A 26,956-nucleotide genomic window follows, 5' to 3' on the forward strand; every position below is an offset into this window, starting at 1 on the left:
CACACTCCTCACTGTTCCCCCTGCTCTCTGACACTGGAGGCCTTCAAGAGGCAGCTGGACAGCCATCTGTCGGGAATGCTTTGATTTGGATTCCTGCATTGAGCAGGGGGTTGGACTGGATGGCCTTATAGGCCCCTTCCAGGACTACTATTCTATGATTCTATGATATATTCAGTAAAGAAGTGAGGGATCCAGACACGTCAGAGCAGAATGTTGAATTATCCCCCATAACATCTTTTGTGGGCGGTGACTCAGTGGATGGCATCCCCTCATGTTCAAGATTGGAAAGGGATGTTGCTCAGTAGCAGAGCAGCTGCTTTGCAGGCAGAAGGTGATAGTCCTCAGCATCCCCAGGAAGAACTGTCTGACCATCTGGCAGTCGGTGTAAACAGTCCTGAGCCATAATGGACCAGTGGTCCGACTCAGTGCAAGGCCGCTTCCTGTGTCCCTCTCTTCCTGAAGGCTGTGTTTGGGAACCAGGGCTTGGTTTTCCACAGGCCCCTGGAGAGAGGTGTTTTGGCTTGCTTCTCTGGCCGTCTGGAGATCTTGTTTTTGATGTGTTTGGGGTTGGCAAAGGAAGCATGAACTCTCTCCTGGGGAGGGAGCTGGAGGGCCTGCAGAGAGCAGCCAGCTCCAGTCAGACCCTCCGTGGCCAGTAGAAGAGGCCTTCACATTCTGATCTTTATGCCAGGGGGTCCCAAACTGTGGCCTGTGAGCTTCATTCAGCTGGTCCGTGGCATGTCCGCATAAACATCCATTATTGCATTTTTAAGCTTTACTTCTTTCATTTCTTTCGTTTTGCATTCAAATTGTATCGCAGTTTGAACTGTCTGGAATGCAAGTTGCGATACGAGAAGCAGCAATATATAAGAAATCAAAGGGGGAAAACGAATGCAATTAAAAATCACACACAGCATCCAGCACAGCATGACAGTTGCTACAACAGGCAGGAAAGTCATGAACTGGTCCACCAAGACCCTGAGCAGTTTTCAAGTAGTCTGTGTGGGGGGAAACGTTTGGGAGCCATGCTTTCTGCACATGCAAGTTCGTAAGGCAGCAGCTGCTCTGAGGGACAATTGGCCCGTGCTGTGTAGGACTTGCCTAGTCGAAATGCATCTTTTATGTGTGTCTTGAGATGAAGGAGTGACGGTTATGCAGCCAAGACTGCCAACAGAGGCCAAGTTCCAGTTCAATATTACATTACTTGCCGAGTCATGTCCCAGAGAGGAGGTATATTTTAGCATACTGTTAAGAATAAATTCCCTTGAATGTACACTCCTGAAAGGCAGACTGCAAACTGCTAGTAGGGAACTTTCCCACTCCTTCCTGGCATGCCCAGTCTTCCCCAGATGGTATGCCTTTGGGCAGATCCTCTCTTTTTAATTTCTGTATGGCACTCATGTTAGTATGTAAGTGCCTGAAATAATAAACTATAACTTCGAAACTGTAGTGACAGTTCAGGCAGTGGAATAGGCTCCTGCTGGGCAGATTTTCAGTAGCTTTTTTCCCCCCCAAGAAGCCAGTTGCTCGAGGTTGTTGGTGCCTTTTCCAACGTCCGTATTGGAAGATGGTGTCTGTGTGAACAAACAGCGGTTCCTTTCCTGCCAGCCTCCCAGCTACTTGCAAAGGCTGAGCTTTCTTTTGAACAGCACGCAGCATCAGCCCATCAGTGTGTGCTCTGGGGCCATCCGGGTTTGGGCCAATGATAACCAGATGTTTCTCCCTGCTTGCCCCCAGATAAAAGACACCTGGCACCAGGTTTACAGGCAGCATTTCTTGAAGAAAGCTCTGGGCCATTGCAATCTCTGCCGGAGAGGTTTTTATTACTACCAGAGGCATTTTGTGGACTCTGAGGTAAGTGGAGGAACTCGGGGGTTACGAGTGCTTAGGGAGCAACAGTTCTCCCCGATGTCTAGCCAGGAAAAAAAACAAGTGTTCTCGCTCAGCTGGTTTGACTGCTCCAGAATATTTCCAGGATGGTCCACCAGAAGGCAGTCTTGAGCTGAGCATCGCATCCCTGCCTCTCTCGCTCTTAAGGGGCTCCCCCTGTCTCGTTCCTATGAGCAACCCCTCACAACAGTACGTTGGCTTCAGCTCTGTGTGCTGGTCTCGCCCTCACCTCACACACATGCCTCTTGTGCATGTTCGCTGTGCTCTGCAGTGTTAGAAGTGCAAAGAGGCAGCTGAGGCAGAGCCTTGCCAAGTGGGCCAAATAGTGATTCCAAGAAAAAGATGCCGTTTCAGCGGCTGATTTTTAATATTTGGCACCCCAGCTAAAAAAATGGTAAAGCAGTTACTTTTGGAAGTGCAAATGAACCTCAGTCCTTGCAGTCACTTGGCATTTATTCTGCCCTTGTTTTGTTGTTCATCCTTTTCAGAGCTGCAGTGACAAAATCTTGGATTCTGCAGTAATGCCTGAACTGCTACTGCCTTGGGCTCTCTGGGTGCTTTTAATAGGGTAGTGATTTACAGCCTTAGTTTCTCCACCAATAAGTTGGAAAAAGAAATTACTACTCAAGTAGCTGGCCCTGGGGGATGGATGAACCTGGGTATTTTGTAGTTGATGTCATTTTACGATGTTAAACAATATACTGCGTTCCACTTTAATATCCCTGGTTATAAACAAGACACTCATTTGGGCTAGTTACAAACAAACATTCCCTTTCCTTCTGAAAATCAGAAGGACCCAGAGTTTAAAGCGCAGCCATGGTGTCTTCACTGGCAGAAGTGTAGCTGTGTGGGTGGCTGAGCATGAGGGTTAGGGGCACCTTGGTGTTGGCACCTGGGTCATGAAACTCCCTGCAGTGCTTTCTGCTAGATCATCCTTTAATAATTAATGCCTGTCCTTCATTTTTCTTAGGATTTGTCCTTGGTCTTATTTAAACATGTTTATATTTTGGTATATTAAAGAAAAAGTATCTGTACAGCATAAAATTATAAAAAACCATAAAACGATGCATTTACAATCCAGTCTGACAGGCAACATTACTCATAAGCAGTTGATGGTTGTTTCTATGATTGATTATTGTTTTATGATGCTTTAGCAGGTGCACAGTCTTCTGATAATAATCTAGGAAAGGTATGAGCATATCCAGCCATCATTGACTGCATTATGCTGTCTACTTCTGGGCAACTTAAGGTCCTGGTTTTCACCTATTAAACCCTTCCTGACCTCGCTTGGAATACTTAGAATGGTTAATGAAACAGGATATTTAATTCCAACTGATCCTAAAATGTGTTATGTTATTTTCAAAATACTGTCAGTATGAATCTCGGGCAGAGCAATCCTACATCGAGGAAGCCAGCGTAACTTAAGCCAGCTGAAGTGACGCTGTGCCAGATCCTAACTCCATTCAGGAGCCCTTGGGAGGGGAGAATGCCACCTCAGCCGGCAGAGCCCAGTGGAGAGAAAATAAAAGCAGCAAAAGACAGAGCTATTGTGTGTTTTTACTTAGACTGCCAGGACTGGAGGTCACATGACTGAGCTAAACAGGTGTAGGATATTGCGCAAGTTCCCCTCTCCTCAGTGCCACCCCCACTACACCCCCCAAATGCCCCTTTTTGGGGACTTATGCCAGTCTCGGCTGGGCTTTGACTGAGCTGGGATGAGGGACACCAGCATAGCCCAGCTGAACCAGAGATCCACCATATCCTGACTCCCCTTAGCCAAGCGTAAATACCTATAGGATTGTGCCCTTAGTTTAGTAATAGCTACAAAGATTTTATAGCCAGTCTGGTCTAAGAGAGTTTGGAGCATTGCTTTGATATCAAAATTGATTAAGGCTGCAGTCATATCTGCTTACCTTGAAATAAGTCCTGTTTTCAGTGGAATTACTTCTGAGTAGACATCTGAAGGCTTAAGAACATAAGAAGAGCCTCCTGGATCAGGCCAGTGGCCCATCTAGTCCAGCATCCTGTTCTCACAGTGGCCAATCAGGTGCCTGGGGGAAGCCCGCAAGCAGGACCCGAGTGCAAGAACACTCTCCCCTCCTGAGGCTTCCGGCAACTGGTTTTCAGAAGCATGCTGCCTCTGACTAGGGTGGCAGAGCACAGCCATCACGGCTAGTAGCCATTGATAGCCCTGTCCTCCATGAATTGGTCTAATCTTCTTTTAAAGCCATCCAAGCTGGTGGCCATTACTGCATCTTGTGGGAGCAAATTCCATAGTTTAACTATGCGCTGAGTAAAGAAGTACTTCCTTTTGTCTGTCCTGAATCTTCCAACATTCAGCTTCTTTGAATGTCCCCGAGTTCTAGTATTATGAGAGAGGGAGAAGAACTTTTCTCTATCCACTTTCTCAATGCCATGCCTAATTTTATACACTTCTATCATGTCTCCTCTGTCCCGCCTTTTCTCTAAACTAAAAAGCCCCAAATGCTGCAACCTTTCCTCGTAAGGGAGTCGCTCCATCCCCTTGATCATTCTGGTTGCCCTCTTCTGAACCTTTTCCAACTCTATAATATCCTTTCTGAGATGAGGCGACCAGAACTGTACACAGTATTCCAAATGCGGTCGCACCATAGATTTATACAACGGCATGATGATATCGGCTGTTTTATTTTCAATACCTTTCCTAATTATTGCTAGCATGGAATTTGCCTTTTTCACAGCTGCCGCACACTGGGTCGACATTTTCATCGTGCTGTCCACCACAACCCCGAGGTCTCTCTCCTGGTCGGTCACCGCCAGTTCAGACCCCATGAGCGTATATGTGAAATTCAGATTTTTTGCTCCAATATGCATAATTTTACACTTGTTTATATTGAATTGCATTTGCCATTTTTCCGCCCATTCACTCAGTTTGGAGAGGTCTTTTTGGAGCTCTTCACAATCCCTTTTTGTTTTAACAACCCTGAACAATTTAGTGTCGTCAGCAAACTTGGCCACTTCACTGCTCACTCCTAATTCTAGGTCATTAATGAACAAGTTGAAAAGTACAGGTCCCAATACCGATCCTTGAGGGACTCCACTTTCTACAGCCCTCCATTGGGAGAACTGTCCGTTTATTCCTACTCTCTGCTTTCTGCTTCTTAACCAATTCCTTATCCACAAGAGGACCTCTCCTCTTATTCCATGACTGCTAAGCTTCCTCAGAAGTCTTTGGTGAGGTACCTTGTCAAACGCTTTTTGAAAGTCTAAGTACACTATGTCCACTGGATCATCTCTATCTATATGCTTGTTGACACTCTCAAAGAATTCTAATAGGTTACTGAGACAGGACTTTCCCTTGCAGAAGCCATGCTGGCTCTGCTTCAGCAAGGCTTGTTCTTCTATGTGCTTAGTTAATCTAGCTTTAATAATACTTTCTACCAGTTTTCCAGGGACAGAAGTTAAGCTAACTGGCCTGTAATTTCCGGGATCCCCTCTGGATCCCTTTTTGAAGATTGGCGTTACATTTGCCACTTTCCAGTCCTCAGGCACGGAGGAGGACCCAAGGGACAAGTTACATATTTTAGTTAGCAGATCAGCAATTTCACCTTTGAGTTCTTTGAGAACTCTCGGGTGGATGCCATCCGGGCCCGGTGATTTGTCAGTTTTTATATTGTCCATTAAGCCTAGAACTTCCTCACTCGTTACCACTATTTGTCTCAGTTCGTCAGAATCCCTTCCTGCAAATGTTAGTTCAGGTTCAGGGATCTGCCCTATATCTTCCACTGTGAAGACAGATGCAAAGAATTCATTTAGCTTCTCTGCAATCTCCTTATCGTTCTTTAGTACACCTTTGACTCCCTTATCATCCAAGGGTCCAATCGCCTCCCTAGATGGTCTCCTGCTTTGAATGTATTTATAGAATTTGTTGTTGTTGGTTTTTATGTTCTTAGCAATGTGCTCCTCAAATTCTTTTGTAGCATCCCTTATTGTCTTCTTGCATTTCTTTTGCCAGAGTTTGTGTTCTTTTTTATTTTCTTCATTCAGACAAGACTTCCATTTTCTGAAGGAAGACTTTTTGCCTCTAAGAGCTTTCTTGACTTTGCTCGTTAACCATGCTGGCATCTTCTTGGCCCTGGCGGTACCTTTTCTGATCTGCGGTATGCACTCCAGTTGAGCTTCTAATATAGTGTTTTTAAACAACTTCCAAGCATTTTCGAGTGATGTGACCCTCTGGACTTTGTTTTTCAGCTTTCTTGTTACCAATCCCCTCATTTTTGTGAAGTTTCCTCTTTTGAAGTCAAATGTGACCGTGTTGGATTTTCTTGGCAATTGGCCAGTTACATGTATGTTTAATTTAATAGCACTGTGGTCACTGCTCCCAATCGGTTCAACAACACTTACATCTCGCACCAGGTCCCGGTCCCCACTGAGGATTAAGTCCAGGGTTGCTGTCCCTCTGGTCGGTTCCATGACCAACTGGTCTAGGGAATAGTCATTTAGAATATCTAGAAATTTTGCTTCTTTGTCATGACTGGAACACATATGCGGCCAGTCTATGTCCGGGTAGTTGAAGTCACCCATTACTACCACATTTCCTAGTTTGGATGCTTCTTCAATTTCATATCTCATCTCCAGGTCTCCCTGAGCATTTTGATCAGGGGGACGATAGATCGTTCCCAGTATTAAATCCCTCCTGAGGCATGGTATCACCACCCACAACGATTCTGTGGAGGAGTCCGCCTCTTTTGGGGTTTCGAGCTTGCTGGATTCAATGCCTTCTTTCACGTATAGAGCGACTCCGCCACCAATACGTCCTTCCCTGTCCTTCCGATATAGTTTATATCCAGGGATAACCGTATCCCACTGGTTTTCTCCATTCCACCAGGTCTCGGTTATGCTCACTATATCAATGCTCTCCTCTAAGACCAAGCACTCCAGTTCTCCCATCTTGGTTCGGAGGCTCCTAGCATTAGTGTACAGGCACTTGTAAGCAGTGTCTCTCTTCAAGTGTCTTTGGCACTTGTGGTTAGGCCTGTGGTAATTTTGCTCTTCTGAATTTATATCCTGTGCCCCTGCTCTCACAATGCCTACTTCTAGGCCTACCCCTTTTAAAATTTCATCATTTCTTTGGTTTTTATCCCAGGGGGGAGGTTTATTCCGAACCGGACCTTTCTCAGCTCCTGTCGGGTTTCCCCCCTCAGTCAGTTTAAAAGCTGCTGTGCTACCTTTTTAATTTTAAGTGTCACGCTGGGAAGAATTATGTTTTATTCATTATCTAGAGATGCAGTGTTATTCTGGCGTCTCTTCTAGTGTAACAAAAAAGGCAGATTTTTAAATCTTCACAAGATGCTTTTTAAGGAAGGGAAAAGTTCTGCATTTTGTTGTTCAATATGGGAGCAAACACTTGGAAACTATCAGTAATAAAATAAGACAGTCAACTTCCCCAAACAGCTCAGCATTTTCCAACGCAATGTAATCTAATTTGGCTTCCTTTACTTTCCCACTTGCAGGAGTGTTATGTGCTTTGTTTTCTCCTGAATCTTTGAATCCATTTCATACTTCACAAGCTATTGGATTGTGCTGTCAGATTTCCAACTGCACAAAAGCAAAATGTCCCTTAAGAGAGCAGCAGATACATCTTCTACAGTTGCATACAGATATTATGTTGTCCTGCAAAACCCTTTTTTAAACAAGATAGGGCCCAGAGCAGTGAAAAGAATCCTTTAAAATTCCTCCCCTGTCCTCTTCCTTTATCTTCTGGGGCTTTAGCAATCATCGCAACAGAAGACAATATAGCAGGCGGAGTTTAAAAATGCTGAAACTCACACTTTGATGCTCAACTATTTGTAAGCGAACCCAGCTGATTTCAAGTGGAACTGAAAAATGTATGTAGAAATGAAGAACAAACAAGTGTGTCTTGGGGAAACTCTGTGGAAGGCACACTCAGAGTTTAACTAAGGCTTATACGTTAAGGCTTATACGTTTTATTTTCTTTTTTAAATGACGCTGTTCAGAACTCAAACCTGATAAAATATATCAAAGTGTGAGTTGCTTTGATAACATTTTGGAACAGCAACCTTTAAGACAGTGCTTGCCACTGTGTTCTTTTCTCTGGTATAATTTCTTTTTTAGAAAAAAACACTACTCTTTATTTAATAAGCAAATAAATGCTAAGCAAGCGAACCCCTTCCAAGGCCTGGGACCTGAACTCCTGAGAAGGCTGCCTTTCCCTCCGTCAGCCTACAAGCCCTGCGGGGACAAGCAGCAGGGCTCTCACCACAGTGGCCCCTTGACTGGGGAGTAATCTGCCTTGAAGTGAAAGGAGGAATCTCCCTATGGCTGTTTTCTATGAAACTTTCATATTCTAACAGGCATTTGGTTGATTTTAGCAGTTTTAAGGCTTTTTTAAAAAGATACTATTTGCTGTTTAGTTTTAGGGCTTTGTTTTATACAGGGATGTATGTAGTATTCTGTGTTGCTTGGTTGGGGAAAAATGCCTTGTAGCTAAATGAATAGACCTTGAGTTGCGTTTTGGAGATGCTTAGCTGCTTCCTTAGTGCTGACTTGTTCTTCACTTGGTGGTTTCAGCTGGAATGCAATGATGTGGTGCTCTTTTGGCGGATACAGCGGATGTTGGCCATCACCGCCAACACTTTGAGGCAGCAGGTGACCAATACGGAAGGTAAGAGGCTACGTAGGCTGCTACGCTTAGCTGCTGGGACCAGCCGTGCTTGGCCTGCCAGGCGGCTCAGGGGTGTTCCTGGATCCAGTGTTGCACCTGAAGCGATACGTTGGGAATCCTTACCTGGGGGTGGATAACACTGTAATTTAAAACAACAACATTGAGGCATGGCCTGTCTCTTCAGATGTATTTTTAAGTCTGAACATACGATTTGTGCAGCAAAGTCTTCTTCCACTATTATTCCTGCACCCAGCTGGAAAAATAAATATACATGCATCTTAAAGTTGTTGTGTGCTTTATAGATTGCAGCAAAGCCTTTGACTGTGTAGATCATGAAAAACTATGGAATGCTTTAAAAGAAATGGGGGTGCCACAGCATCCGATTGTCCTGATACGCAACCTATACTCTGGACAAGAGGCTACTGTAAGGACAGAATATGGAGAAACCGATTGGTTCCCCATCGGAAAGGGTGTGGGACAGGGGTGTATTTTATCACCCTGTTTATTTAATCTGTATGCAGAACATATCATACGGAAAGCGGGATTGGACCAAGAAGAAGGAGGTGTGAAAATTGGAGGGAGAAATATCAATAATTTAAGATATGCAGATGATACCACACTACTAGCAGAAACCAATAATGACTTGAAACAAACGCTGATGAAAGTTAAAAGAGGAAAGCACAAAAGCAGGACTACAACTGAACGTCAAGAAGTAATGACAACAGAAGATTGACAATGAGGACATTGAACTTGTCAAGGATTATCAATACCTCGGCACAGTCAATAACCAAAATGGAGACAATAATCAAGAAATCAGAAGAAGGCTAGGACTGGGGAGGGCAGCTGTGAGAGAACTAGAAAAGGTCCTCAAATGCAAAGATGTATCACTGAACACTAAAGTCAGGATCATTCAGACCATGGTATTTCCGATCTCTATGTATGGATGTGAAAGTTGGACAGTGAAAAAGGTGGATAAGAGAAAAATCAACTCATTTGAAATGTGGTGTTGGAGAAGCGCTTTGCGCATACCATGGACTGCGAAAAAGACAATTAATTGGGTGTTAGAACAATTTAAACCAGAACTGTCACTAGAAGCTAAAATGATGAAACTGAGGTTATCCTACTTTGGACACATAATGACAAGACCTGATCTACTGGAAAAGACAATAATGCTGGGAAAAAAGAGAAGGGAGTAGAAAAAGAGGAAGGCCAAACAAGAGACGGATTGATTCCATAAAGGAAGCCACAGGCCTGAACTTACAAGATCTGAACAGGGTGGATCATGACAGATGCTATTGGAGCTCGCCGATTCAGAGGGTCGCCATAAGTTGTAGTCTACTTGAAGGCTCATAACAACATCAGAGTTGTTCTTATTTATTTATGTATTTATTTCACAGTGAGGCGCCTAGAGAAGAATGTAAAAGAAGTGCTGGAAGATTTTGCTGAGGATTGTGCGAAGAAGATGAAGCTGTTAACGGGGAAAAGAGTTCAGCTTGCTGAGGACCTCAGTGAGTATCTCTCTGGCTCAGAAACTATAATGGATTGCCCAATATGTGAAGAACCCTGTTGCCTGCAGACATTGGGCTCTTGGTTCTGGAAATGCTGGTCAGGCTAAGAAATGTGTGTGTGTTTATTAGGCATATGCTTTGACAGCTGGGCAATGCTTGGTTGTAGCTGATGCCGTCTTACCTCAGGATAGAGGGGTCCCTCTAGCACGCACATGCCTGCACAGTTTTGCCAGAGCCAGTCATGCCTGCTGAAAGAACTGTTTGATCAGGAAGGGTTGCCATGGTGTGCCTGTTCCAAGCAACCCCAACCTCACCCTCATGCCTGTCCACTTTGCTGTGCCTTTATAAGTGTGCTAAGAGAGTGTACGTGATAAGTGCTTTCAAGCTTCGTGGAACATGACACCTCTGATCAGCACCAACTGTTTCAGCCATATCGGGTAGCAGGTTTTTCAGTTGCCCAGAGTTCTCCTTTGGGCAGGCAAAGCACATAAAGGCATTCTATGCACAGAAAAGTTGCCCTCTGAATCGGTGTAGCTTTCATCTGCCTGGCTTTAAGAGGTGACGCTGCAGGTCTTCCACAACTGGAGAGCAGATCACATCTGGAAGGCATTCCTAGATGCTTCCTTTGTAGTGAGCGGATACGGGGGGGGGGGTCTAATTTTTTTGGCTGACCATGGCATCTCCGGCGGTAAAGACACAGGTGGGCCATCTTCCTCCTCCTGATAATGTTATGTTTGCAACATGTAGCAGCAGTTGAGGAGGTTCTCCCTAGTCTGCTTCCTCCTCCTCCAGTATTTGTATTTTAATCTCTAGTTGGAGTCCCTAATTGGAAGCATTTCCCCTTCAACAAAGCCTCTCTCCTGTTTGGGCTTGCCACCAGATACAGAAGACTTGCTCTGTTGCTAGGGGAACATCAACATGAATGCCATAGTGTTGTCCAAAGGCTCTCTGTCGTTATCCGTTTGTGCTGCTGTGCAGTTGCGTCTTCTGCTGTCAAGAGGCTGCCCTGAAACAAGAAGTGGGTGCACAACTCCCGGTTTAATGCAAGCCTTTTGTTCTGGTCTTCCCTTCAGCCTCTGGAGCCTTCTGTATTTAACTAGGCACGCAGCCTCTTCTAAGGGTGTGAATTTCCCCCTCTGACGATGATGGTTGTTAAATCGTGTGACACCTGCTAGCAAAGAAAAAGTAAATGAGCATGAACTCTTTTTTAAAAAAACCCACCCTTCCATACCACAGAACTAGTCATATGTTTTATGGGAGCATGATTTTTAGTATCTTGATAAATATACTGTAGCCTTTTGGAATGTAAATAGTTCCAGTATCAATCTTGTTGAGTCAGGATCAATGTTTTACGGCCACAGAACATCTGGAAAAAGTGTGGACAAAGATCTTGCTGGCCATATTTCACCCCAATATCCTGGCTTGTCTGTACTACTTACAGCTGGAGAGTTACAGAAACGTTTGTCCCAGAATTATGTTGGGTCCTGCTAAGTGCTAGTTTAATCATGCTGTTTTAATTATGCGTTTGCGCTGCATAACAGACGCGCAGGCTGGAGAAGGGTACATGTCTGTCAGTAAAAAGCAAAATCAGCCGTTAGAGCCCCCAGTCAAGATTAGGACTATGGGGTGATGGTTTAACTCACCCTTCGCCAACCCAGTGCCCTCCAGATGTTTTAGAATACAACTCACATCTGCCTTGGCCAGCACAGAATTGTAGTCTAAACATCTGGAGGGGATGCAGCCAAGAGCCATGGTGGCAACTTGTACATGTGCCTATCTTATGCAGAATCTTGTCCAGCCTAAACTGGGATTCTGTGTTGCCAGGCAAAATTTTCAACTCTTTTTTTATTAGTTCTCTTGAATGCAAAATACTGGGTAAAGAGTGACACTCAGGTAGACATTGGGGTGTTTTCACTCCTGCCCTTATTTCTTATGGCTGCTCAGTTGAGTCCTGGAGGGGCAGAGGGAGACCCTTTGTAACACGGCCTAAGAAAGAGCAGCGCTGTTTCTGACCTTCAGGGGGCAGCAGGTTGTCGCCTTTGGGAGGATCCCTTTGAGAAAGGGAGGACTGTTTGCTGCCACATGCTGACCTCCTGCCTCTGTTTACCCTCTTCTGCCACTTCGTGCTTCAGCACCTCCCGGGCAGCCACCACCAGAGACAGTTTGCACGTTCCTCAGTTTCCTTCTCTGGAGCTTGCCTGGGCTTGCCTCCTCCTTGGCAGCTTATCTCTGAATCAGGCCCCTCCTGTGCTGAATGGGTAGGCTTCCCCGCCACTAGTACAGAGCACTAAAGGCAGTTGCCGGGTTGCCAAACCCTTTGGCTGTTGAGGGGAATCTTGGGAGAGCTGGGTTTTGTTTTTGTCTTTTAAACAATCCTACTTCAGTAAAATCCATGCCTGTTTTCCTTTTTTTAAAGTGCTCTGAAGCCCTCTTGCCTGGGAAGAGACTGAAATCATGTCCTGAATATAATCCGGGACATTTCCCAAACTGCACCTTTTTGTTTGAAATCATATTATTTTGCAGTCATTCTGGTGGCTTTGTGGGGAGCTGACGGGCTTTGGAAATACCGTTGCATGTTGCTTGCACTCTGTGATGCTGTATGACACAATGGGGTCCAACTAAAAAAAAGAATGACCGCACTGGGCCAGTCCCAAAGCTTTATTTGTAATTTGTGGTTGACATTTGTGTATCTTCATTCCACTGTAAATAGTGTCTAAAGGCAGTATATAGATGCTAAAATGTGGGCACTTGACTGGCCAAAATATTTGGTTGGTTGTCCATTCAGACGATGGCTAAATTGGTTCACTTTATTGAAATGCTCAGCTCAGCTTTCCCCAGTGCTGGCTGGGGTGGTGGGACTTGTTATGGTGAAAAGGCTTGGAGGGCCCCAGGTTGGAGGAGCTGAAGCAGATCTATCATCAGCTGCCGGTTGCCCCAGCTCTAGATGGCGACCTCCGGCCCCTCTCTGTTAGCCTGTGCTCCGTGTGTGGCCGTAGGCAGATGCCTCTGGACCTGGGCCCTGCGCTCTTGGCCTCTTCCCCAGCACCCTCACGGGACTGTTGTCCCTTCCCGTTACTCCTCTTAAAGCTGCTTTATCCCAACAGTCACAAGCTGACTAGATATTATTTTGGAAGTGGAGAGAGGGAGTGTCTACCTGCAAATACTGTGAAGCGACAACTTTTTCCTAAACATGTAGAAGCTTTTTTTTTTTTTTAAAGGCACTCTTCTAGCAGCAGGTCTTCTTCATTCCCGCTACCTGTGCGTTCAGATGCTGTTCCTTGATGGAGGAGGGGTGGGAAGGAGGCCTTGTCAGGGAAGCTGAGACTTACAAAGGAGGGGAGGGGTCCAGCCCCTCCAGTTCGTTGTCAGCACATGAAGTGCTAACACCTGGGCAGGTGTCACAGGCAAGTTGAGACTTTGCTCTGCACAAAAACTGAGAGGCCGAGCCACGAGCGTGCAGGTGTGGAACTCCTCGCCGGGAGCTCTTCGCTTGCATTCTGACACGGCATCATAATTATTCTTAGAGGGTGGGGGAAGGATGACCTCTCAGGAAGCTTCACGTCACCCAATGAGCTTCCAGCCTTCGAACCTTCCCATGAAATGATGTCCAGACTCACAGTCCTCTGGTCTTGCATCCTTTTCCTGTGTTGGCCGTCTATGTGTCATCCCTTGGTGCTGGACATCACGCTTTGAGCATTGCAGATTGGACTATCTGTTTTGCAGCCATTGCAAGCTTTCTTCACCTCAAGCAACTGGGCTGTTCTCTGCAGGGTCTGATTGCCTGGGCTCCTTAATTTGTGGAAGAGATTTTGGATGGTGCCAGGTTGTATTTGTAGCCAGGTGAACCCTTCTAAGCCCCAGTGGCTCAAAAAGCTCTTACCTTCAGGAAGCGTGGTGTGTGTGCATGTGTGTGTACGTTTTGAAAAGGTGCCAGCGCTCACGCAGTGTGAGAGACATTGCCATCATTCAGACGCATCACCTGGAAGCCAGCTGGCTGCCATTGGGGCACTGACAGCTCTTTGTCAGCACTCGGAGGATCGGAACACTTTTCCTCACTGCTGAGGGGGCAGATTTTGCTGATGGTGGATGATTTAGCTCAGATATTAGGGAAGCTGCTTAATTGCTGCTGAAGAGATTGATTTCTGTGCTGGGGTTTCTAATCCCAGCTGAGTGCCACTTCTTAGCTTATTCGTTTTCCAGGAGCAAGAGGCCTCTCCCCACTTCTTCCTCTTCCTTGTAAAGATCTAGAGCTTATTAGCACATTCTGCCCAGAGAGTCATTTCTGCAAATACCATGTTGCAAGAGCAGTGCAGTGTCAGATAAGTATGTATGTCCACTGGCTGTGTTTCTCTACTTTATATCCAATGCTTCCTTCAAGAAGCTCAAGGTGATGTTTTTTATCTTCACAACAACTTTGTAAGGTAGATCAGGCTGAGACCGGCCCAATGTCACCCACTGCACACCATGACTGACTGAGGACATAAGAACATAAGAAGAACCTGCTGGATCAGGCCAGTGGCCCATCTAGTCCAGCATCCTGTTCTCACAGTGGCCAATCAGGTGCCTGTGGGAAGCCCGCAAGCAGGACCCGAGTGCAAGAACACTCTCCCCTCCTGAGGCTTCCGGCAACTGGTTTTCAGAAGCATGCTGCCTCTGACTAGGGTGGCACAGCACAGCCATCATGGCTAGTAGCCATTGATAGCCCTGTCCTCCATGAATTTGTCTAATCTTCTTTTAAAGCCATCCAAGCTGGTGGCCATTACTGCATCTTGTGGGAGCAAATTCCATAGTTTAACTATGCGCTGAGTAAAGAAGTACTTCCTTTTGTCTATCCTGAATCTTCCAACATTCAGCTTCTTTGAATGTCCACGAGTTCTAGTATTATGAGAGAGGGAGAAGAACTTTTCTCTATCCACTTTCTCAATGCCATGCATAATTTTATACACTTCTATCATGTCTCCTCTGACCCGCCTTTTCTCTAAACTAAAAAGCCCCAAATGCTGCAACCTTTCCTCGTAAGGGAGTCGCTCCATCCCCTTGATCATTCTGGTTGCCCTCTTCTGAACCTTTTCCAACTCTATAATATCCTTTTTGAGATGAGGCGACCAGAACTGTACACAGTATTCCAAATGCGGCCGCACCATAGATTTATACAACGGCATTATGATATCAGCTGTTTTATTTTCAATACCTTTCCTAATTATCCCTAGCATGGAATTTGCCTTTTTCACAGCTGCCGCACACTGGGTCGACATTTTCATCGTGCTGTCCACTACAACCCCGAGGTCTCTCTCCTGGTCGGTCACCGCCAGTTCAGACCCCATGAGTGTATATGTGAAATTCAGATTTTTTGCTCCAATATGCATAATTTTACACTTGTTTATATTGAATTGCATTTGCCATTTTTCTGCCCATTCACTCAGTTTGGAGAGATCTCTTTGGAGCTCTTCACAATCCCTTTTTGTTTTAACAACCCTGAACAATTTAGTGTCATCAGCAAACTTGGCCACTTCACTGCTCACTCCTAATTCTAGGTCATTAATGAACAAGTTGAAAAGTACAGGTCCCAATACCGATCCTTGAGGGACTCCACTTTCTACAGCCCTCCATTGGGAGAACTGTCCGTTTATTCCTACTCTCTGCTTTCTGCTTCTTAACCAATTCCTTATCCACAAGAGGACCTCTCCTCTTATTCCATGACTGCTAAGCTTCCTCAGAAGCCTTTGGTGAGGTACCTTGTCAAAAGTTTTTTGAAAGTCTAAGTACACTATGTCCACTGGATCACCTCTATCTATATGCTTGTTGACACTCTCAAAGAATTCTAATAGGTTACTGAGACAGGACTTTCCCTTGCAGAAGCCATGCTGGCTCTGCTTCAGCAAGGCTTGTTCTTCTATGTGCTTAGTTAATCTAGCTTTAATAATACTTTCTACCAGTTTTCCAGGGACAGAAGTTAAGCTAACTGGCCTGTAATTTCCGGGATCCCCTCTGGATCCCTTTTTGAAGATTGGCGTTACATTTGCCACTTTCCAGTCCTCAGGCACGGAGGAGGACCCAAGGGACAAGTTACATATTTTAGTTAGCAGATCAGCAATTTCACATTTGAGTTCTTTGAGAACTCTCGGGTGGATGCCATCCGGGCCCGGTGATTTGTCAGTTTTTATATTGTCCATTAAGCTTACAACTTCCTCTCTCGTTACCACTATTTGTCTCAGTTCGTCAGAATCCCTTCCTGCAAATGTTAGTTCAGGTTCAGGGATCTGCCCTATATCTTCCACTGTGAAGACAGATGCAAAGAATTCATTTAGCTTCTCTGCAATCTCCTTATCGTTCTTTAGTACACCTTTGACTCCCTTATCATCCAAGGGTCCAATCGCCTCCCTAGATAGTCTCCTGCTTTGAATGTATTTATAGAATGTTTTGTTGTTGGTTTTTATGTTCTTAGCAATGTGCTCCTCAAATTCTTTTGTAGCATCCCTTATTGTCTTCTTGCATTTCTTTTGCCAGAGTTTGTGTTCTTTTTTATTTTCTTCATTCGGACAAGACTTCCATTTTTTGAAGGAAGACTTTTTGCCTCTAAGAGCTTCCTTGATTTTGCTCGTTAACCATGCTGGCATCTTCTTGGCCCTGGCGGTACCTTTTCTGATCTGCGGTATGCACTCCAGTTGAGCTTCTAATATAGTGTTTTTAAACAACTTCCAAGTATTTTTGAGTGATGTGACCCTCTGGACTTTGTTTTTCAGCTTTCTTTTTACCAATCCCCTCATTTTTGTGAAGTTTCCTCTTTTGAAGTCAAATGTGACCGTGTTGGATTTTCTTGGCAATTGGCCATTTACATGTATGTTTAATTTAATAGCACTGTGGTCACTGCTCCCAATCGGTTCAACAACACTTACATCTCGCACCAGGTCCCGGTCCCCACTGAGGATTAAGTCCAGGGTTGCCGTCCCTCTGGTCGGTTCCATGACCAACTGGTCTAGGGCATAGTCATTTAGAATATCTAGAAATTTTGCTTCTTTGTCATGACTGGAACACATATGCGGCCAGTCTATGTCCGGGTAGTTGAAGTCACCCATTACTACCACATTTCCTAGTTTGGATGCTTCCTCAATTTGGCTCTCTAAGTTTGGCTCTCCCCAGTCCAGCACTTTAAGCACAACACTGGACTGGTTCTCGTGGCAGTCAAGAGTGGCAGCCATAGAGGTTGTTGCCAACTTTCATGTGAATTCTTTCCACTGTTCTGCTGCTCCATGGCGCTGCCATCTTGCATATATTTTCATCGACAGAGGAGGATGGGCCTCTTTGCCCAGGCTTTTGGAGGTGGGATGAGGTTGCTGGTTGAAAATGCGTGCTGTTCAGTTCCTGTTACCCTGGACAATTTTACTGACATTTTAGTAATATTTTTCGTATTACCTGTTTCTAGTTCTGAAATATCATTTGCATATTTTAATACATATGTGTTTCTTGCCCTGGGACCTTCTGGTGAAGGGTGGGTTACAAATAAGTTGAAATAAAGAAATATTTGATAGATGCTCTTCATCCATGGTGGTTCTCAAAGCAGTTCACAATAATAAAATCAGATTTGTGGTGGGCGATCATGTCTGCCCTTAGCTATAACAGATCTGGAATACCAGGCCCTATTGATGGCATCATGTGGGTCTGGGCTTGCAGCAGCAAAGGACAGCACATACACATAGGTGTTTTCTAGAGCCCTTCCCCAGCCTGCCAGGCATTCCTGCTCTCTTGCTAGCTGGGCCAGTTGTCTGAGCTGGTGTAAAGTGGATCCTTTCCCCCATATTCTCCTGCCCAGGATTCATTCCCTTGGTTCTGGCTTTCCTCTAGATCGTGGTCTATACACAGACTTGCCTTTTCTCACAGACTGGGAAGATGGCATTTATGTAAGTGCATGTATGCTCATAGGTTAAGTCAGCCTTCTTCAGATTGATGTCCTCTGGGAGTTTCAAACCACAGCTCCCACCAGGCATGTGATGCTGGGACTGATGGGAGTTGGTGCCCTCCAGATGTTGTGGACTACAGGTTGGGCAAGGCTGGATTAAAGCCTAATGCGGTTGATTTTTCAACTGCAGGTTTAAGAATCAAGCTGTATGCACCATTGTGATGCCTTGGGTCATGATTATCCAGTCCTGTTCACATGTTTCTGCCATTTGGGGTTCCCGGGAAGAGTTCTCTTACGCTTGGCAGGCATTGGTTTCCTTACACATTGCTTACAGTGCCCTCTTTGAGTGCATTTTTTAGTTGTGGGAGGGTTAGTGTAGGGCTGTGCGTTTTATCAGGCTTTCCGTTCTTCTGCAAGCTTTCACTTTAAGCCTGTAATAACCTTCTTAATGATTCATGGGGTGACTCTCCCTGAACTGTTATAAATCCCATTCAAATGCTTTCCGCTTGGCAGTCTTTTGTCTGACTGTTTCGTTGCACTAATGAGCTAATTGTTTAACAATCTCTGCAGATTCATTTGCCTTCCTCTGCCTCTTTGGGAAGCTGGGGTTTGACAAGGCCATCTTTCTCCCCGCTTGACAGAGGGGTGAGGGACAGCACTGGTCTTTGTGGGAGTGTGAAGAAAGGGCCCTTTCCAGCAGCCAGCCGTGCCGCTTCCGTCTTGACCCCCTTTTCTCTGTGGGGAACATAAATGCCGCAGACAGGCGGAAACTCCCCAGTGTTTTCTTGACCCATTGACTGTCCATTCACTTCCCATCTGGTTTTGCAGCCTTAAAGAAACAGAAGGGGGCCTCTTATTATAAATCTGTCTTTGCAAGTGATCGATGATGATCTGTCTCTTTAAGGGCAGCCTGGGTGGTTTTCTCTTTAAAGTTTTGCTTTTTCCTGTTGGCCAGCATAGTATGTGAACAAGAGGAAACTGGTTCAAAAATGTGAAGCATTAAGGTAAAATGATTTAAAAAAAAAATTCAGTGGGGCATGACCCTAGCTAAGATCAACTCAGTTCCGGCAGCTTTCAGTCACATCATTATGTTCTATGTGCACGTACAAAGGCATGTGAAGAAAGTCTCCTTCTTCTGTAATTTCTACTGTGGGCAGTTAAGATTCATCAGCTTGTACTTGTCAATGGGAACAGCTCGCAAGCAAATGCTGTATGGGAAGGAAAGGCCCACGTTGAGGGTGTGCCGCCTCCTGTTGCTTGGATGCAGCATCTCAAGAGTTGCAACTGTTCCTCCTCTGACCGTTGGGACCAGACCCATCCAACCGCCGAGAGAGCTAGGTGTCACCTGCACATTAGACACCATGCTCCAGACACCTGAAAGCCCCCTCCCAGAGATGTAGATGTTAAAGAACAGCTCTTAGTCATTGCTCACAGTTTCTGCTTGTTGCTCACAGAAGTTTTTGGAAAACTTCCTGCTCCTTTTCCGAGAATATTTCCCAACTGATTCTTGAGCAAGGAGCATTGCAGATTAGAACTAGGCTCGCCAGTCAGATTCTGGCTTCCTTTGGGGCCAGGGAGGGTGTTTCTTTTTAATGGTACAGCAAGGCACTGCACCTAAAGACCTAAGGGTCTGGTACTTGTGCCTTCACCACCCCAAGGTGGCCGCAGCTTAACCTTGCCACTGTCAAAGGTGAAACATCCCATAAGGCAGCCTTCACCACTGGGCCGGCTCCAGACATGCTGGGGCCCTTGGGCACCAGCCTGCCCCAGGCCCCTCCGATCCCCTTCCACGATCCACGACAGGAGCCGCGGCTCGCAGGACAGGAGGATCTTACGATCCACCCGCCATCCCCCCGCTTCACCTGGCTTTCTCTGCTGTTTTTTGCAGCTGTGCACACTGCACATGCAGGATTGCCATCAATCAAGATGGTGGCTGAGGTTTCCATAAGGAGCTGAAGCCTCTGCCGCCATCTTGGTTGATGGCACGCATGCACGTTGCTGCCATCAACCAAGATGGCGGCAGAGGCTTCAGCCCCTTATGGAAACCTCGGCCGCCATCTCCATTGATGGCAACCCTGCGCGCACTGCAGAAAACAGCAGAGAGAAAGGTAGGTGAAGCGGGGCGATGGCAGGCGGATCGCAAGATCATCCTGTCCTGCGACCCGCGGCTCCTGTCGTGGATCGCGGAAGGGGAGTGGAGGGCCCCTCAGGGGGCCCTGTAGCTCCAGGGGCCCTCGGGCCAGTGCCCCACCTGGCCGCCCTTTAGAACCGGCCCTGCTTCACCAGCCTGATGCCCTCCTGAGGTTTTGGAATACAGCTGCTGGGGCTGATTGGAGCTGAAGTCCAAAACATCTGGAAGGCACCAGGTTCCTGAAGGCTGCCATGAGGGATGCTCCTCTTTCTGGCAGAATGGGGCAGCCTACCAGCGCTGCACCGGCTCCATGGCAGTAGATGCCCCAGTCCTAAGCGCAGGGATGGCACGTCAGGTGTGAGGAGCACTAGCTAGCTGAGGAGTTGCACTAGCCAGATGCGCCGCAAGTGGAGTTATTAAGGTGAGCCTGTCTATGCTTTTGAGAGCTCTGACTTGCTTATTGGCAGTGTCTAAATCTGCGTGTAACAACCAGCTGAGCGATGTCATCTTATGGCCGCTCCTCCCTCAGCCTTTCACCCACCCGATCAGTTTTTCAGGAACCAAAACTCCTCAGCACGGCAGAGAACGAGGCTTTAAGTGGCTCTAAAACTGATGATGCTGGGCGGTGTGTGAAAAGAAAAGTCTTTCTTCCACCCTGTGCTGATGCAAAAGCAAGCCTTGTCCCCATAGCTTAGCTTCCTGTGTTCACAGTATGTATTCAGATCCTAATTACAGATCAGTTAGTCTGTGTTTGAGCCCCTTAGAGCCGGTATCAGAGGATTAATGAAAAGAAAATGAGTGGGCTGTGGGTGTTGTTTCATGTGGAGATAAAGAGCCCACAAGCATGAATGGCTCTCTTGAGGCCTCTGAATAGAGGATTTCTTCATTCTGTGTCAGCCAGGGTTTATGGGATATCGGGAGACAGGGTTATGGGAATATTCATGACCAGATCAGGGACTGGGATGAACTGATCCATGGAACAGCTCATCTTTTGAGTAAACATTGAGTAAATGGAGAGGAGAATGGGCATTCACTCGGCTGGCCCAGCTTGTTTCATTGTTGCAAAGCTGGAAACGAGGGCTTTTGTGCCTTTGCTTCTCTGGTGTTGGGATCGCTGTTTAACAGGTGTTGCAAGAATTAGGCTTTCGTATCTTCCTCTCAATGCTAAAGACAATCAGAAGGAATGCTTTTTGTGCAGAAGCAACTTTTTTTTTGCAGGGGGGCGTACAGGTCAGGAGCAGAAAGACAAAATGGGCACAGAGTTCTGAAAAATGTGAGCGATGCTAGAGAGTTGGAGGTTTAGGTGGAAAGGTTCAGCAAAGGGGGGCATCAGAATGTTCTAAAAAGTAGGGAAAGCGAAAGGGGATTCTGCTAGAGAGGCTGTGCGCAACCAGATGGCTGGTTTGACTCCGGAGGGTGCAGGCTGCCAGCCAGGGCCCAAAAGTGCTCCAGAGTCTGCACCGGCTTCTTTTTGCCTTCCAGGCATCACTTTAAGCTTTTGCTTTTGTCCTGCAAAGCGCTAAGTAGCCAAGCAGACCTCTCAGGCCCTTCTGCCTCCATCAACGCGGCCCTCGGTGCACCACCTCCACATGGAGGGCCCTTCTTGGCTGGTGCTCCCTATTTCGGGGAGCTTCCCCCCAAGTCCAAGCCAGCGTGTGTCCTCTCTCGGCCTGTCTCTGTTCCTTGCCTGTGGGTTGCCTGCTGCCGGCTGGGCCCTGGGAGCGTACGCCTCTGGACAGGCATTTGGCTGGGTTTTACATTTCCTACGCTTAAGCTTTAGACTCCTGCTTGCTTTGAATTTTCTGCCTCTGGACCAGTTGGCCAGTCGCATGAAGGGTGTTTTGGAGCCAGCTTGGCCGACGCTTGTACTGTTGCTTGCCTTTGGGGCATCTGGGTGGCCGTGAGGGATGCAGGATGTTGGCCTAGATGGAGCCGCTTTAGCCTTATCCAGCTGCTCGCCACCAGGTGACCTCAGTGGCTAGGAGTGCCTTTTACCAGCTTCGGCTGGTAAGACAGCTGTGGCTCCTTCTGGACCGGGATAGCCTGATCACTGTTGAGCACGCACTGGTAATCTCCAGGCTGGATTACTGTAATGCACTCTATGTGGGGCTGCCCTTCAGGTTGGTCCAGAAGCTGCAGCTGGTGCAAACTGAGGCAGCGCGACTGCTCACTGGGGCAGGGTATCGGCAACATGTTACTCCACTGTTAAAAGAATTGTATTGGCTGCCTATTAGCTATCGGGCCAAGTTCAAGGTTCTAGTCTTGGTGTACAAAGCCCTGTACAGCTTGGGACCAGGATACCTGAAAGACCGTCTTACCCCTTATATACCCAGTCGATCACTGCGCTGTGCAGGTGAGGGCCTTCTGCAGATACCGTCTTATCAGGAGGTCCATTCTGTACAACATAGGAAGTGGACCTTTGGTGTTGTGGCACCAACACTTTGGAATTCCCCCTCCCCTCTTAAATATTAGACAGGTACTATCTCTGTTATCTTTTTGACATCTGCTGAAGACCTTCCTCTTTCAACAAGCGTTTTAGAGACCTTATCCCTCTCTACATCTGTTGAAATTGCTTTTTAAGATTTTTTTAAAGCTTTTTTAAAACATGTTTTTAAATATGTTTTGTTTTAATATATTTTAAAGTCTATTTTAGAGTGTTTTTAAGAGAGCCAGTGTGGTGTAGTGGTTTAGGCATTGGACTACGACCTGGGAGACCAGGATTCGAATCTCCACACAGCCATGAAGCTCACTGGGTGACTTTGGGCCAGTCACTGCCTCTTAGCCTCAGAGGAAAGCAATGGGAAATCACTTCTGAATACCGCTTACCATGAAAACCCGATTCAGAGGGTCGCCCATATGTCAGAATCGACTTGAAGGCAGTCCATTTCCATTTTTTAGAGTGTTTTAAGTGTTTTGTTTGCCACTCTGGGCTCCTTGTGGGAGGAAGGGTGGGATATAAATTGAATAAATAAATAAATACAAATAATAAACATTAAACAAAATTAGACCTTTTTTATTTCATTGGTATGTCTTTGATTTGGATGATACAAGTATTCCTAAGATTTATATGGAACCTAAATGAAATGCATCCATAACTGCAAAAGCAGGACATTCAAAATATGAATTATGAGGTTAGCTGTAGCAGACAGAATGATTTAATGAGCTCTGGATAGGTATGCCATACAATATTTCTTAGCAGTAACTGATTATCTCTCTGCAAAATGATTATCAAGTATATTGAGGTACTTCCCAGATACAGGTGCACATGTGATGCATCCGTTGTACCAGACATACTGCGTCCCGAGACTGGCATGTCGTTGGTGGGCTAGGCTGGAATAACATGCTTTTATGCCTGCTTTTGCGCATAAGGCCTTGGTCTCTAGCAGACTAGTCACTCCAACAACTGGCATTGCATGCTCTCCTTCAGAAGAGTTTTCCAGCTGTGGCTGAGCTGGGTGTTCTGGCTTGAGGCCTCTGAGGAATTTCTGGGACAGAGAAGGAATGCAAGCCCAGCTCTGCAGCCTTGCTGGTGGGGAGGGGCCGTAGGTCAGTGGCGGAACATCTGCCTCGCTTGCAGAAGGTCCCAAGTGCAACCCCCAGTGGCAGCATCTCCAGGCAGGGCTGGGAGAGATTCCCTGCCTGCATCCCTGGAGAGCCTTTGCTGCCAGTCAGTGCAGGTAATATTGAGCTAGCTGGGTGGATGTTCTGACTCAGTATAAGGCTGCTTTCTCTGAGACAAGCCCTGTTTTCTCTTGGAGAGGCATTTGTGCCTAGAGCTGGCAGCCGTAACAGCAGCACATTAATTTTTCCAGAAAAAGTTCGGGAGATCCAGGAGAAACTTGAAGTCTTCATTGAAGCCCTCCATGAAGAAGAGAAGTAGGCGGTTCACACAGGTAAGCTCCTTTGGATGGTTAATAGGTCACTGCTGTTGTGCTGCCCGCCCCCCACTAGGCAGGCCCACCCTGCTGTCGCTGATGGAGTCGGCCACTGCAGCCCTTTGCCAGAAGCAGAAAGCCCAACTCACCTTGTCAGGGGACTGTGCGGCCTCATCTCAAGTCATGGGCACCCTTGGACCTTTGCCTGGAAGTAGCCCCAAGAGGCCATCCAGTTGATCCTCCTCCTTCCAAGCCTCCTCCTTCCAAGCCTTGTCCTCACGACATTGGACTGTGAGAGTGGTTGCCTTTGAGGCCACCTGATGAGCTTCCTAGCTGACACTCCGTCCCAACGTGACGCTCTGGGGCATTGCTTCCTATGAGACACTCTCCCTCTTGCTGCTTTCGTCCATTGGGGTTTCGTTTTCTGCTCATACGTTCCAGCTTCTCTTGGAGAGGAATGCCAGCAGCACTGTCATCTCTGGGCAAGGCCCTGCGGCCTCGTGGTTGGTATACCTGGGATGTGGCCTTTCCCTCCTTGGCCTCTGTATCAAGGCTGCTGATTTGTGGCACAGCCAGTTTCAGATTTTGTAGGCCAAATAGCAGGGCTGCATGCTCTGTCTAGGCTTGCTTTGTGAATTCAGTCCATGTATGTTTGTTTTCCAGTTGAACCTCTACAGCAAGACAAAGCCCTCTTCTGGAACACACTGCACTAGAAAGGCCCAGTGGATCCTCCAGGTCCTCCTCTTCTCCCTCTTGCTCTTGTTTAGGGGTGTCCTAGGAGGTCACAAAGGAAACGAGGCAACTAGCAAGAGCCTGTGCGTTCTTGGGTGCAGCGTGCCTTATGAGTGGGAGGTGGTGACGATTATGAATGGGACGCAAGCCTGGCAACAGGAATCTGGACTTTGTGATCTTGAAATGATGATTCGGAGGCGGGTGTCCAGATTGTGCAAGTGCTCTCTTTTTTTTTTTTCTCCAGGGAGCTGGCAGAAGGGCTCCTTTCATCTCCTCAAGTGGTTTTATCTAGCCTGGAGCTCTGGTGCATGAAGATCCTGAGGAGCTTAAAATAAAATTTTAGCATTTGTGCATATATCGATGACACCTTCTAAGTAATGTTTGTTTGTTTTGTGTGATCCAGCACACTGAGGTGTCCTCCAAGTGATAAAATTTGCCTTTAAATAATCTATTGGGAGAATTTAGGGAGTAATTATGGACTTGGTTGAAGCACTTGAGAGAAACTTGGCAGTGGTGAGCAAAAGTCCAGTGGATGTTTCCAGTATATTTTCACAGAGGTATTCAGGCTGCCATGTAAGGGCCTCTTGCATAGAGATCTGCATTATCCACCATTCATTTTGTTGTAGTTTTTGGGGGGCGGGGGATGGGACTTTGGCCAGCCACATTTCATTTTTATTTTTTATGTTTGCTGAGAAGAGTTCTTTACTAATTCCATGCCAAATAAAAACATTGTCAGAGGTGGTGGTGGTGATGACAGCTTCCAGACAACTGATTGTCCAACAGCAGCTTTTGATACACTTGGGATAAACATCTTAGGGAGAGCCTTTGAAGAGATTCGCTTGTGGAGTGTAAAGTGGGTGGCTTGGGTAAAATGTAAAAAACTCGTGTGCTGTTGGGAGGCTGCTTTTTTCAATGTGCTCCGGATTGTTTAAGTCCTCCCCCTCCCCCAGTGGCCATTGCCTTGTTGGAGCCCCACTGCTGCCACACTTACCAAGTCTGGGAAGGTGGGGCGTTTCCCTTGCTCCCCCGCCCACCATTGATCTGTGAAATCTGGAAACAAGATGAATGGCAGAGTGGGAGCCGTTGCTGCTGCTGCTGCTGGAAACCAAAAGGAGTGTGATGGAACGAGAGCACAATCCTCATTCCTCCACTGTTAAAAAATGAAATGGCATTGTGTAGAAAATGACCCTAATGTTTTCAGCCACACACCAGAGATTTTGAGTCTTGGGATCTCGTGCCCTTGATAATAGAAAATATTCTTAGCTCCTTTGCCCTCACTGGAGACAAGCTGAGGAGTTTGCTAAAAAGGAGTGGTGGAAGATCGTCCCCTGGCCTGAGCCTGTAGTTGTCTGGTCCTCTGTACCAAAAGCTGTTTTGCACGGACTGGAGGAGATCTCTGTTAAGTGCTGGTGTGAACCGCAGCCACTGCTTAAGGGCCTCCTCTTGTGGGCCAGGAGCCTTCGCTCTCTCCTCTCGTTTGTGTGCTGTCTGGTAAACTCTTTGGTTATAAATCGCAATCACCGATCTGAACCTTAGCATGATGTATCCCGTGGAAGTTATTTATTGAATGCAGATGTCATTGAAGGGAAACAAAATAAACAGGTTTTTGAACACTTTGTTGCTCATGTTCTGTGTACCATGGAACGGGGCAGGGCCCAGTGGGTAGGACACCTGCTTTCTCTGCAGAAGGTTCTAGGTTCCATCCCCAGTGGCACATCTCCAGGTGGGGCTAGGAAACCCTGCAGAGCCGCTGCCTGTCAGGGCAGACCATACTGAGCTAGATGGATCAATGGTCTGACTCAGTAACAAGCAGCTTCCTTAAGTTCCTATGAATAACTCTAGTGTGTGTCTGTCTGTCTGTCATGTAAATAATGGATCGGGAATGAGCATATAACCCCACTGGAACAAAACAAGGCAAGAGTCTCCTTGTGTGTTTTCCCTCATAAGTGGTGATGTTGCTGTTGTGCCTGAAAATGATTTTATTTATCTGGTTTATATCCTGCCCTTCCTCCCAGTGGAGTCCAGGGCAGCAAACAACAAGCAATAGAAAAAATCTTAAAAACGATTCCAGTAGAGATGCAGACTGGGACAAAGGCCTCTCCTTAAAAGGCTTGTTGAAAGAGGAAGGGCTTCAGCAGGTGCCGCAAAAACAAAAGGAAAAGATTGTGAACAGTATCATTGCTTTTCAGCATTTCCCCCACCTTTTTATTCCACAGCAGGCACCTGTAGCCTCCCACCAAAATTTAAACCAAAGCTGTC

The 26,956-nt window shown here is 46.5% G+C and overlaps 1 protein-coding gene across 4 annotated transcripts in view; it reads left to right on the forward strand.

Moving 5' to 3' along the window:
• Positions 1-26,313, forward strand: part of OPA1 (OPA1 mitochondrial dynamin like GTPase) — an 83,566-nt gene extending 57,253 nt beyond the window's left edge. For all 4 annotated transcript variants that reach the window (XM_061637637.1, XM_061637639.1, XM_061637638.1 and 1 more), the window contains 5 exons: positions 1,738-1,854; positions 8,461-8,554; positions 9,952-10,062; positions 23,903-23,983; positions 24,629-26,313. In XM_061637637.1, the coding sequence (XP_061493621.1) occupies positions 1,738-1,854; positions 8,461-8,554; positions 9,952-10,062; positions 23,903-23,970 (390 nt within the window). In that variant the 3' untranslated portion in view covers positions 23,971-23,983; positions 24,629-26,313. The remainder of the gene's footprint in view (positions 1-1,737; positions 1,855-8,460; positions 8,555-9,951; positions 10,063-23,902; positions 23,984-24,628) is intronic.
• Positions 26,314-26,956: the final 643 nt, after the last annotated feature.

The sequence above is a fragment of the Rhineura floridana genome, chromosome 7, assembly GCF_030035675.1.
Source record: "Rhineura floridana isolate rRhiFlo1 chromosome 7, rRhiFlo1.hap2, whole genome shotgun sequence".
NCBI classification, from domain to species: domain Eukaryota; kingdom Metazoa; phylum Chordata; class Lepidosauria; order Squamata; family Rhineuridae; genus Rhineura; species Rhineura floridana.